The sequence below is a fragment of the Gallus gallus genome, chromosome 5, assembly GCF_016699485.2.
Source record: "Gallus gallus isolate bGalGal1 chromosome 5, bGalGal1.mat.broiler.GRCg7b, whole genome shotgun sequence".
NCBI classification, from domain to species: domain Eukaryota; kingdom Metazoa; phylum Chordata; class Aves; order Galliformes; family Phasianidae; genus Gallus; species Gallus gallus.
In genome coordinates this window covers 42749025-42761463 of record NC_052536.1, presented here as the reverse complement: position 1 = coordinate 42761463, position 12439 = coordinate 42749025, and the positions used below count along the sequence as shown (strand labels likewise).

Genomic DNA, 12439 nt, shown 5'->3' with positions numbered 1-12439 from the left:
TTTGATAATTGGTGTACTTTATTACCTTATTGAGAATACACAACTACATCATTAGGCTTGAGATAAACATAATTGTAGAGCAGAATACTTGCATTTTCTTGAAAGTATGGCTGATGAATGCTATTTATCTGTCTTCTCTTTTGTGGTATTTTTCAGTAATGATGTTAATGAGTCCAGATATGCAAAAGTTTTTATTGTCTATCAAGTACACATTGACCTTGGAATTCTTTCAGTATTGCATTTACCCATGCTTTGCTGTTCTTTTATGCTTCTGATACTTGTTGTTTTTTTGTTTGTTTTAGAAAACTGTTTAACTGTTGTATGCCTGTGCTGTTGCTTAAGTGGTTAAGAAGACAGAAAGCAAAATAAGAATTTCAAGTACTTTCTTCAGAGCATTCTGGGCTCTTTCCTGTTCATATAACTAATTAGTTTCAAGTGTTCTCTCAGCTTTAAGTGATGTCCTGGCTCATTTAGTGTTTATGGACATGAAGTTAGATGCAGAGATGGTAAATTCCAAAAGAGGTGGCTTTATTTTCTGTAGGAGTATAATGGAGACTAATGCCTGCAGGCATCTGCAGGATCTGGTATTTAGTTCTAAGAATATTTTTCCTCAGTTTTCATATCTTTTGGCTTGGAAACTTTGCATCGGTGTTACTATACTCATTGTCTAACCCTTTGAAGATCATCTTGTCTTTTTGTTCTCTTCTGCTGAGTTTTGGAGCAGATAAAAAGCTAAAGGTTTTTGTCAGATTTTATAAGTTGCTTATAAGCAAGCCTTTACATAGAAGAAAAGTAATGTTGGTTCCACCACAAAGTGTATTAATATCTAATTGAGCCTATAAATGGCAACCCAGCATCAGTGGGATGAGCACTTCCTATGAAATAGATGCTTTTCTGTACTACTTTTTTGCAGCTGGGAATAATCAGTATACAGTTTTAGTCTGTCCATCTGCTTTGTATTCCTGTCCTCAGTACAGACTCTTACTTTGAAACTGTATGCTTGTACAATTTAAGGAATCTTCTAAAAGCTATTTATGATACTGCTGGTGCTCTGATAACAAGTATATAACAGGCCTAGGAATGATGCTTCACAATTGTTTTTCTTATGGGAAATAAGCCTGCCCAGACTTGATCTATATGAACTTTGATGAGAAATGTTTGCTGCTTACATCTCTTCCTGCTATAATGACTTCATAATGATAAACATAAATGATTTGTAGTTTCTCCTGTCGTACTTTGCAGGGAAATATGGGTAAGTGGCAGCTATTAGGAGAATATCCACAACTATGTGTAAAACGTCTTGAAATGTATGATGAAAATATTTTTCTCTATTTACTTGTAGAAACAATTTCACACTTGAAATTAACTTTTCTTTAATAGATATCTGAGGTGCTGTTATTTTACAGCAGCATTCTTTTTTACTGGTGTCCTAGTTTTATGAAGCTCAGATGTAGTCATGTGAATATACTCTTGGATTTTCATCCAATATTGTTGCTAAGGAAACATCATCTTTAATATTGTATCCTTGTCTGCAGCTTGTCTGCATTAATCAATGCTTGTTAATGCCCAGCATGAAACAAGAGAAGAGGGAAAACTCTTGATTTGTTTTATAATAAAGTTGCTGGCGACTATTCTCTTTCAAGATCCCTTGCCCTTACAAACCTCGTTACAGTCTGGAGGGTCACATCCATGTCTCTGCTGTCATCCCTGACAGACATTGTATCATCAGGTTCTATACATTTCTTCAAGAGACTGTCATTAATAATTAACAGTGTTGATTTAATATAAGTATTATACAGTGTATGGATCTGTTCAAAATGGTGAGGAATGCTGAGGTGAGAAAGGACCTTTTGTTTAAATAAAGAGGAGCTTGAATGCATTGATTGAGATGTATATCTTCACTATACTTTTAAAAATGTAATACGGTACTTCAGTCTGCTTTGAATATCTATCTAGGAAATGACATGTCAGTCAGAGGTATCAGTGGAACTCTGTTCTCAACAGATCTGGCTATTTGGTTTCGTAACAAAAGTGACAGGCAGATTTTTGGATTTTCCACTTCTTAGCTCTTCTTGGAAGTATCAAATGTTAAAGTGAACTTCAAAATTAATTTGACTAAGCAGTTTGTTAGCCTGATTCCTGCTTTATTTCATGGTTTCATTTGACTTTTGAACATTTTCCTTAAGATCACTTTCATTGAATACTGTGTTGATACTAATATCTGTTCTGGAAAATCCAAGTTGGGAAGGCCTGAATAACTTACTTTGTTCAGAATATTTGTTTCTTTTTTGGACAAACAGTGATATTCATCAGCGTAGTCATCCCTTTATGAAAATGGAAGAAATCAGGCAGAATTTTACAGTTTATCTGTGTAGGCAAGATGCAAGCTCAGTTTCTGTAGTCTAACCTGGAGAGGTTATCCCAGCTTTTGTTATCAAGATGGTAAAAGAAACATGACTTCTTTCCTTCTGATTGCAGAGCTTCTCATTTGCACTAAGCATTCTTCTACCTCTCTGTGGGAGAGAGGAGAAACAAAAAAAACAAAAAAAAAAAAACAAGAAAATCCTTTGTAAGAAGTCAAGTTACTGAAGTCTGTTGAACCTACACCCGCAGCTTTGGCAGCTGTCTTAAGAGCCAAACCCAAGAAGTTTTCTGCCTTTTCTTCAGGGCTGACTGATGAATAGGAAACAACTACTTCAGTAGCTGGAGTGGTATATTTGGTCACCTCTCTAAAGGTGTCTTGGAGATCTCCACCGGGGATATCCAGAGAGAACCTGCTCATTGTTTTTTCCTGTTAACTACAGCACATCCATGAGCAAAATAGTCACTGGATAGCAGAGGTTTATATTCGTCCCTTACCCGGCACCTGTTCTAGTTATATTTTTTCTTTCTGGAGTAATAAGCTGTAAACAATGTGTTGCTCAGCACTATCTTAATAATGAACATTTTTGAATGTGTTAATGGCATCAATGCATTGGGAGGCTATGGTATTGTTCAATCACTCATAGTCCAAAAAAAGAAATGGTAAGTACCCTCAGATCCCTTAAAACTTGGGTCTAATCTCTCTGATTTGATCAGAACTCTGAATTTCAGATCCAGAACTCTACATAGGGCTGTTTATGCATGTGTGTGTATACCCAGAGTGACTCCTGAGTGTTTTTTGAACAGAGAGGTTCTATCAAAATTGCAGTTGTGGAATGGAACCCCAGTCTGATCATCCCTTCTAGTATTTCTGTGTTCCAGTGATTCACTTGGATGATGTGTTAATAGCAGTGCTAAGTATAGGGTTGAAAAGTCCTGACGTCAGGTTTCATGAATCAGTCATAAGACTACTGTATTTTTATTCTCTTAAGTTTGTCTCTCTCTCTCTCTCTCTCTTTTTTTTTTTCTTAGTCTTCACTTCTGTCCCTTCTTGAATTTCCTTATTGTTCATCTGGTCTTATTCTCACCCTCTTCATGGTGTCTTTGTAAAAGTTAGATCATTTCAAATGCAACATTTTCTCGCCCTCCAGATGCTCTTCCTGTTTCCCCACATATACACCATCTGCCTGAGTATGTTCTGGGAGTTGTGCAGGTGTTGATCAGGATTAGGTGGCAGAACTGAAGTGAAATGTGATAAGTTTTGCTTGCCAGTTCCTTTCTACATTGCTTTTTAATTATGAAGTTGCTCTATCAAACAAAGAAGGAAGCAGAGAGGAGTAGCTGTGTACTAGAAGAGAAGCAAATTGGGGAAATGTTGGTTCCTTGATGCTAGTACTGAGGATAATGCAGAATAACGAGGAAGAGGAATTCCCACAGAAATGTCTGAGTCCACAGTCTTTCCATCTTTTATGAAAACTGTGAAGATTAAAGTGTTCCTGTCTCTTAGTGTTGTGCTTGTGGAATTTTTTTAGCAGTGGTAACTATCCGGAATGCTATATTAAAATAGAAAAAAAATCAAAAGAATAGCAGCATGACCTCATGAACATTTTGTGGCTTCCAACACTGTTGTCTCTTGGTCTGTTTATGTATAGGAAATGTATATGTCTTTAGAGTTCAGCCTTCTGATCATTTCCTGATATAGTCTATCCTGGCTATTTCTAATATGTATATAGGCTTCCCTTGCCTCCAGCCTTTGAACTTCATTTATCAAAATAAAAGTTCAGATGTAAGATCATACTTACTTGAGCAATGTGCTCAACCTTTCTCTTTTCCATGTAATTTTGAGAAAATAAAAACGTAAGTTGCTAGCGATTCTCTCTAGCAGTCTCCAAGGATCATTCCTCTGATTAGTCAGTAGGGGGAGGAAATATTTTTAACCAAATGAAATAGCTGACTTTTGACAGTATATCTTCCTGACTCATGTATGATATTTTTCAGATCACATTGGCCTGCTCTATCTAGACTGTGTAGAATCTCATCGAGTAGTGTAGATGATTTTCTATTGCAGTATGTTCGTACTTTTTTTCAATGAAATATAAATCATCAGATGTCACATCCTCCCCTGCTGCTTGCTTTCATAAGCAAAATGCAAAACAATCTTGCTGACTATCATGCTTTCATGATCCCTCATTTGATAACACAGTTATGAGGATGCTGTGTAGACTTTGGAAGATTCTGAACTCTAAGAAAATTCTCTGCAGTGTTGGCAGTATGAAAAGTTAACAGTTATTCAAAATGAGCTATTCCCAACTGTTCTGTTTCACTTTAGTCACCTGAAGTCTATTCTGGTCATAACATCTAGTTTCAGATTTGGCTTTGGTGTACAATCACTTGAGAGGTATCTTAAGTGTTCTATTTAATCTTCTGTAAAAAAACAAACAAACAAACAAACAAAAAACCCTGAAAAATAAAACACATCATGGAGTATGCAGATTTGAATAGTTCTATGTATGCATATCTCTCCATTGATGATAGATGCATTGATAGAGTAACGCTAGCTCTTTTCTTCTCTTTCCTTTGTATTTTTAATTATTAAAAAAGGTAAAAAAAAAAAAGGGAAAAGTGTATGAATAAAATAAAAAAATTTAGTGTATGAAAATCTGACTTAATTTAGTAAGGTGAGAATTTTAGAGCAGAAGATTAATAACTTTTGCAATTAGTTTAATTGGAGAAATCCCTGAAGGCTCAAGTTGAAAAAAAGGTGGCGCTGTGGTCTTTAATAAAGTCCAATAAATTGTGTCATTTGGAACAAAATTATTTAGTATCTACTACTACTAATAGGAAAAATACTATGAAATCATTGTAATGGAAAAATATTAATGCAACCAACTAGGCAAATGTAGAAGTTTCATGCAAAAATTTTTTTTTTTTTTTTTATTGGCAGCCTTGCTTTACATCCCGAGCGTGTGTTGGTGGCAACAGGTCAAGTTGGAAAGGAACCATATATCTGCGTATGGGACTCGTACACTGTACAAACTGTATCTGTTCTGAAGGATGTTCACACACATGGTATAGCTTGCTTGGCTTTTGATTTAGATGGTCAGGTATGTAATTTTTGCTTTTTTTCCAAACACTCTGAGAAACTACATCTATGAGAGCTCTTGTGTTGTTGGAGACCAGCGCCTATCCTTATTAAGATGACACCAGGTGGTGCTCTACTGAACATAGAGGGAAGCCTAGTTGTAACTTTTTTTCTGTAAAAACATACTGGAATTATTATAAGGATGCTTTGAATTTTTTTTCAGAGTGATCTACAGGTTTTATCATTTTTATTTCTCACTATTTACAGCTTTCTAGAGTCAGTGTCTCTCTACAAGTGTTTTTGGTTGACACTGACGTCTTTTCTCTTTGTTATTCTTTTCAGTGTAAAGTTGTCACTTTCTCGCTTGAGCAGCGTTAATAATTTGAGATCAAAATTTACTAGATTTTGTTGGTGTCCCCTAACTCTCTCTTAGAATGCAATTATGTATTCCCTGTGTACATAGGAGAGATTTGAATGTAGATCTGTGATCTGTTCTGGGTGCACTGAAAACTGATTTTTATGTCTAAAGCCATAAATTGTCAGAATTTAGAGTGTCTGCTTTTCTCAGTGTTTCCATATGATCACCTTTTTTTCTGGCATTTGTTAAAATTTCATGGTCTGAAATGGAAGCTAGTTATAGCTTTTTTTGAGATCTGCATCTGCAGAATTGTCTCCCTGTGGAAACATCTCCATATGCAAAATAAGTTTGTTTACATCTTAGATATCCCTTTAAATCTAGACTTGTCAGAGTGCTGTTCTCTGTGATGAGGTTCTTCTAGATACTCTCCACAAAGAACATTTAATGTTGATAGCAAGTTTAATTATTTTTATATATTGGACATTGTGTGATATTTTGATTTAGTGGAATGATGCACAGTAAGGTACTGAAATCACAACATAATTATAATGTAGCAAATGTAATATACTGATGAATCACATTTAAAGCACTATTCCTGTTGCCAGTCTTAAATGCTCACTGTCACAATAGTGGGCATGACCAGCTGCCAGGAAGGAAAAGATGGACAGAAGCAGGCTCAAGCCTGTTGCTCTCTTTAAGGTTTGCTTTATTAGTTGTCTAATTTTTGTACTTTTGTTGGACAATGCATACACTCCACTCCTGCTTGTCTGGATATCTTAGGAAGGTATTCTTCGTTAGCTATCTCACACTGATGCAACTGTCTCAGCTAAAACCATGGTTGCTCTTCAGTTTCTGCGGTGTTGAGATAACTTCAGTTTTCTCTACATTAAATTCTTCGGTAAGCTCTTCTCATCTGAGCTCTCCATTGTGGAGGTGTACTGGTTGGTAACAAGATTTTCTAGGAGAACCGAAAGCACCATGTGATCACTCTTTTTGAAAAATAAAACTATCAGCCAGTGTAGGACAACATCCAATTTTTGGGGGGATTGATGAGTATCAATTACAATGCTAGTTTACTTTCATACTTCTTGTGCAGTTGGGCTGGAATTGACCTGTATAGAAGGATAGTTGGAATTGAAACTGATGTTCCTTTCCAAAACATTTTTAAAGATAGAATAGAAAATATGGACATCAGAGTATCTGAAAAATTGAACTTTGCATTAATAATTAAGAAGCCTGAAGATCACATGTATTTAACTTTTTTCTTTTCTTTCTTTTTATTCCCATGATTTTGGAGCCTTACAGATAGTAAAGAAATAACGTTATTAGAAATAGGTTTCTGTTTTCATACAGATCTTTCTTACATTTGTTGTTTACTTTTGCTTGCTACAAACTCAACTTTATAATCTGCATAAAAATTGAAATTAAATTTGTTTTGAGTGTAAGTATTAGCTTGAGAAAAACTTGTCCAAAAGATTTGCTAAGATTTTATCTTTTTATCAAGATGTCACAGTACCTGAACAAAAAGATTTCCAAAACCCAAAATCACCAAGGTTCATTTTGTCTGGTCTTCAATACTGTTTACAAACTCTCAACAAAAAGATTTTAAAAAAGAAATAAGATTTTTCATTGTTTAACAAGTGTAGTAGAATTGGGTTGTAAACTAATATGGTCAGTGATGCGTGTTGGAAATCTGTGTGTTCTTACAGCTGAAGATGATCCAGGCTGCAGTGTGTAGTTCTTAAGCTTTTATTTTTCTATAATTTCTTGGAAAAGTAACTGATGAGACAAAGCTTTTGAATAAGATGGTATATCTTTTTTTTTTTTCTATATCGAAGTGTAGATATTGTTTCTTATTCAACTTGGCTGTGAATTTGTTATCCTTTAAAGTGATGACTCTGGCCATAAGTAATGCATTGAGTTATCTTTATTTGTTTATTTATTTTGGTTACTTTTAGCGGTTGGTCTCAGTTGGTTTGGATTCAAAAAACACAGTTTGTGTATGGGACTGGAGAAAAGGAAAATTGTTGTCAATGGCTCCTGGTCATACAGACAGAGTAAGTATAGCTCAATAATTTGAGTGTCGATGAAATTGCATGAAGGTTGGATTTGGATGAAGATGTTGGACTAGATTATCTTAGAGGACTTTTTCAACCATTATGATTCTATGTATAACAAATATACGTAAATAAAATATGTAGCTCATTTATTTGTGTATACTTTGTTGAGACTGTGAGCATGCATGGGAAGTGCAAAAATAAGGCACTTTTTAGACACAAATCCCAGTATGAAAAATCAAACTGAAGGTAATCTCTTAGATTTTTCTAGTCTCTTAGGTTTTCATAAATTAATCTTTTTTGCTGTTTTTTTTTTTCAAGTGGTGGGGGAGGGGAGGGGAAGGAACCAAACGGATATAATGTGAGCTGTATGTTGCAACTTCAGTGTTGAATGAAGGGATAAAGAAGTCATTCTATTTAAAGCATTTTAGGTTATCTATTGATTTGGTACAAGGTTTTACTGTTTTCACTCTCCTGTGCTGGAAAGGCCATCTCTGCTGACATTCTTGTGGTTTACTGTTTTATTTTTTTTTAAATGCAGATATTTGATATTTCTTGGGATTTGTACCAGCCAAACAAACTCGTCAGCTGTGGTGTAAAACACATCAAGGTAATGAAAAGAATGTTACTTCGTAAAGTATTTATTTATACTTTGTAAAATAAGGCAAAAATTGAATCTAAAAGGAATCTACTGCATATTGCACATGACTATACTAGACATTTTACAAAATATACAGTGGAAAGTTGGCCATCCCTGCTCAAAAGAGTTCATGGCCAGGCAGACAAAAAAGTAGAATAAAAGTTAAAAGAATAAAAGTAGAGTAAAAGATTTGTCAGTAGTATTGTATGTGAAGATTGTTTTGTAATTTAGAATTTAGGTCCTCTAAAATACTGTTTGAAATCCCAAGCAGTGGAAGGCAAAGTACACGTCCTTAAATGAGTCCGGGTACTCAAATTTCCAATTTAAACAATTAATGAATTGTTACACTACAGAGCTGAAACATGTTTAGCAGTCATTTCTCAGAGTTTCAGAGAATGTGGAAATACAGTGGAAAGAGAAAGGAAAAATTATTGATCTTTTTATTCTTTTTTCTCTGATGTTGCTACTTTTGTCTTTTTCAATGCTCTTTGCATGTTACAGGATTTGTAAATTGGCATTTTGTATATTTTTCAAGTAAAGTATTTCATACAAGCTCTCTTACTTCATTTGATGTGTGTCCCAATTGTCATGCAGGAAATAAGCTTCTTTTCCATACTTGTGTCAGTAGGATTATGAATGCTTCACTGCCATCAGATACTTTTCCTAAAGAAAGTCAGTCCCTTATCACATGCAGTGATGTCTGTGTTACCACATAACAGCAGTAGACGGCAGCTTCAAAGTTCTGTATTGCTCTTAACTATAGGTTCCTATGGTGAGAAAAAAAAAATGTTGATTTTCTTATTTTTATACCATGAAACTGAGATTAATATATATTAATGATTGGCTAGAGTGCATATACCTTTGAGCATAGTGTTTATTAAATTAATCAAGTCTCCATGAACTGAATTAATAATTACTTTTTTTCTGTTTCAAGATCTAAAAGTAACACTATGATGAGAGTAAGCTAATATTTGCCAGCTGAGATTTATTATATTTAAAGTGGCTTTGTCATGTCAAAACCCATCCATTTAGATAAGAAAAGCTCTTTTTTTTGGATAGTTCTTTCGATTGATAGTTCTTTAAGACAAAGCTTTAAATAGAAATCTGAGCCCTAATGGTTTAGAGGCATTTGGATCAGGAAAGATATTTTTACTGACGATGGTTGTTTTTCTTAAATTGTTCCTTCTTTGTGTTATTTTCTTATATCTGTAATTATTTATTCTTCATCTTCGTAATTCTGTTATATTCTTTACCTCACAAAATCAAGTTCAATAGTCAATTCCAAATAAATTGCTATTAAGGAATTACTTTTTTTTTAATACGTTACTTCCCTACAGGTGTTTAATTTGTGCAGTTACTTCTAAGGCAACAACATAATCAATGACCCTGTTTGCTTTGGTTAAGGTACTAACAGTTAGGATAGAGGGATTTATTTAATGAATGTGTTTTTCTTTTCTTAATTATATTATTGCTGGTACAACAATCTGTTCATTGTAACTGCTTAAATTGCCATGTATTGATTAAACTCTACGCTCAGAATTTTGCTAAGATTATTGGTAATGGAGAACTTCGCTGTTGAAGTAGAGTTTCACGAACGTGTTTACATGGAGCTGGCTGAAGCAGTGGTAGTGTAACCTGTCCATGGTGATTACATAAATACTTTTATGTCAAACACTGGATTTGAAATTCTGTCTAGCAGCTTGTAGGCTTCCCAGTGCACATGTATGTGTTTGAACAGAAAGGTTTGATGGAGGGACTGCTTCTTTGTATGATCAGAGGTTCTGATGAGAAGTGGCTGTCTGTAATTAGACCAGCCACTTACAGAGAGAGCAAATTGGAACCTTATCAGGAATTTATACAATCAGATTGCATTTTTTAAATACCTAGAGTACAAATGCAGCATTTGGAAAGTGAAAGCATGTCACTTCTGTCTTTCATCAAAGGAAGATCAGATTATTGTATTATGAAAACTTTACTCCAAAATGACTGACAATACAGCTGATGTACAAATTATAATTTGGACAAAGAATTTCAGTTTGATACAATACTGATACCCAGAAACTCCTTCTTATCTTGTCTACTGTGTAGATTTTGTGGAAGGATATATTTGGTTAATAAAGTAAAAAGTTGTTAACCAGCTGGAGAACTAAAGCAGTGAAAAGTAGTTGGAAAATGTATGTAATAAGGAGGTAAAGTACTTCTCTCTCAAATGAACATTAAATTGTAGGAGATTAGCAAACATCTGTCTCTCTGAATCACTTTGTCTTGCAGTTCTGGAGCTTGTGTGGCAATTCATTGACACCAAAACGTGGTGTTTTTGGCAAAACTGGTGATCTTCAAACTATATTGTGCCTAGCTTGTGCAAGAGATGAAGTGACGTACTCTGGTGCGCTGAATGGTGATATTTATGTATGGAAAGGAATCAACCTTGTAAGAACAATACAGGGAGCACATGCTGTAAGTATATATCTTTTAAATTAATGTAAAATGCTAAATAGATTTCCAGAGAGCCAAAAAGGGCAGTGCAAGATCACCTGGTCTATATTCTTAAACAGTTCCAGTGATAGAGAGTAATGATGTCTAATCTAATTTTTTGTGGATGTCTGATTTATCCAAGTCTAGATGGCCTGGTCTCCTGTGTTAAGGCAGTGGGCATTGAAAAAAAGAAACAGGTACCCAGAGAGGTTGTGGATTCTCCATCTGCATCTCTCTGTATTGGAGATAATCAGAACACAACCGGACAGAGCTCTGGGCAAGCTGCTGTTAACTGACTCTCCTCTGAGAATGACTAGGTGGTCTCCAGAGTTTTTGTCCAACACTAGCTGTGTTGTCATTCCGTGAATTGAGTCCTACTGGCTAATAATCTGGTAGCTCTCTAGAGTCCATTGATTCTATGGACTACATAAGCCTGTACGCTTACCTTGTTTGTTGACACATGCTTAGTGTGCAATTCAAATATTAAAATCATTGTTTATAATTTGGTTAGGTAGAATGGAGGGGACAAAAATGGTGAATGTAATATATGTGGGAGAGGTTGCTGTCAATCAATACTAAGTTGATTTTGTGTTCACTGATGGTTGAGAAATATACAGTGAGGAATGGTTGCACCTTATTGAACTAACTTATAGGGGGCATTGGAGTACTTATTCAGACTGCTTTTTAATATGATGGTTTATCTGTTTATGAATAAAAGTGTAATTATGAAGAATTTAAGTGTGGGTAACATGTAAATGACCCAACTGATGAATACAGAATTGTGAGACCTTGTTGCTCTGTTACTCTGCATCAATTTTTTGTTGAACACAAGATCAAATTTGAAATGCTGTGCTCCTTATCTTCATTAGAGTCAGTGGACTGAGCTCAAGTGACCTTGGAATAGGTCTTATCTAACTTTCTATTTTTGGCTGTGTCCTTTAGGCTCATTGGAGTTGTAGTTTGCCGTACTGAAAATTAAGTAGGTGCACCAGTCCATGGCTTTGGAATTCATTTTCAAAAGATATTCGAGTCGCTACAAATTGCACCAATTTAAGAAAAAAATATTTTCCAGAAGTTAACTTTCCAAAAAAAATGAAACATTATTTCTCAAAAAAATATTAGTTAAAAAGATAATGTTGTCAGATTATAGTAAGTACAAAATATAACAGATTGGAATAAGAGTGCTTCTTTAGTCATACTAAACTATAATCATTATATTTTACAGTTATTTTGTACTCGATTTTATAAATCGTGTCCTATTTGTCTGTTGCATTAGAAGAAAATGCAAGTTTAAATGGTATTATTTGTTGTGGGTGTATATTGTTAAAAGCACAGTTTGAGGAGAGTAGGGAATCGGTATAAATTTGCATCAGTGTGCTAGTGTTGGAATTGTCAGCCCTGCATGCCTGTTTATCATGCCTTATCATTACTCCTCACTAGGCTTGAATAGGCTGATAATTTTTTCA

The 12439-nt window shown here is 34.8% G+C and overlaps 1 protein-coding gene across 12 annotated transcripts in view; it reads left to right on the top strand.

Annotated features, from left to right (window-relative positions):
- The window catches only part of EML5 (EMAP like 5), a 114568-nt gene that overhangs the window by 24081 nt on the left and 78048 nt on the right, over positions 1-12439 (top strand). For all 12 annotated transcript variants that reach the window (XM_040701559.2, XM_025151285.3, XM_025151284.3 and 9 more), the window contains exons 2-5: positions 5306-5465; positions 7760-7858; positions 8400-8468; positions 10770-10955. In XM_040701559.2, the coding sequence (XP_040557493.1) occupies positions 7835-7858; positions 8400-8468; positions 10770-10955 (279 nt within the window). In that variant the 5' untranslated portion in view covers positions 5306-5465; positions 7760-7834. The remainder of the gene's footprint in view (positions 1-5305; positions 5466-7759; positions 7859-8399; positions 8469-10769; positions 10956-12439) is intronic.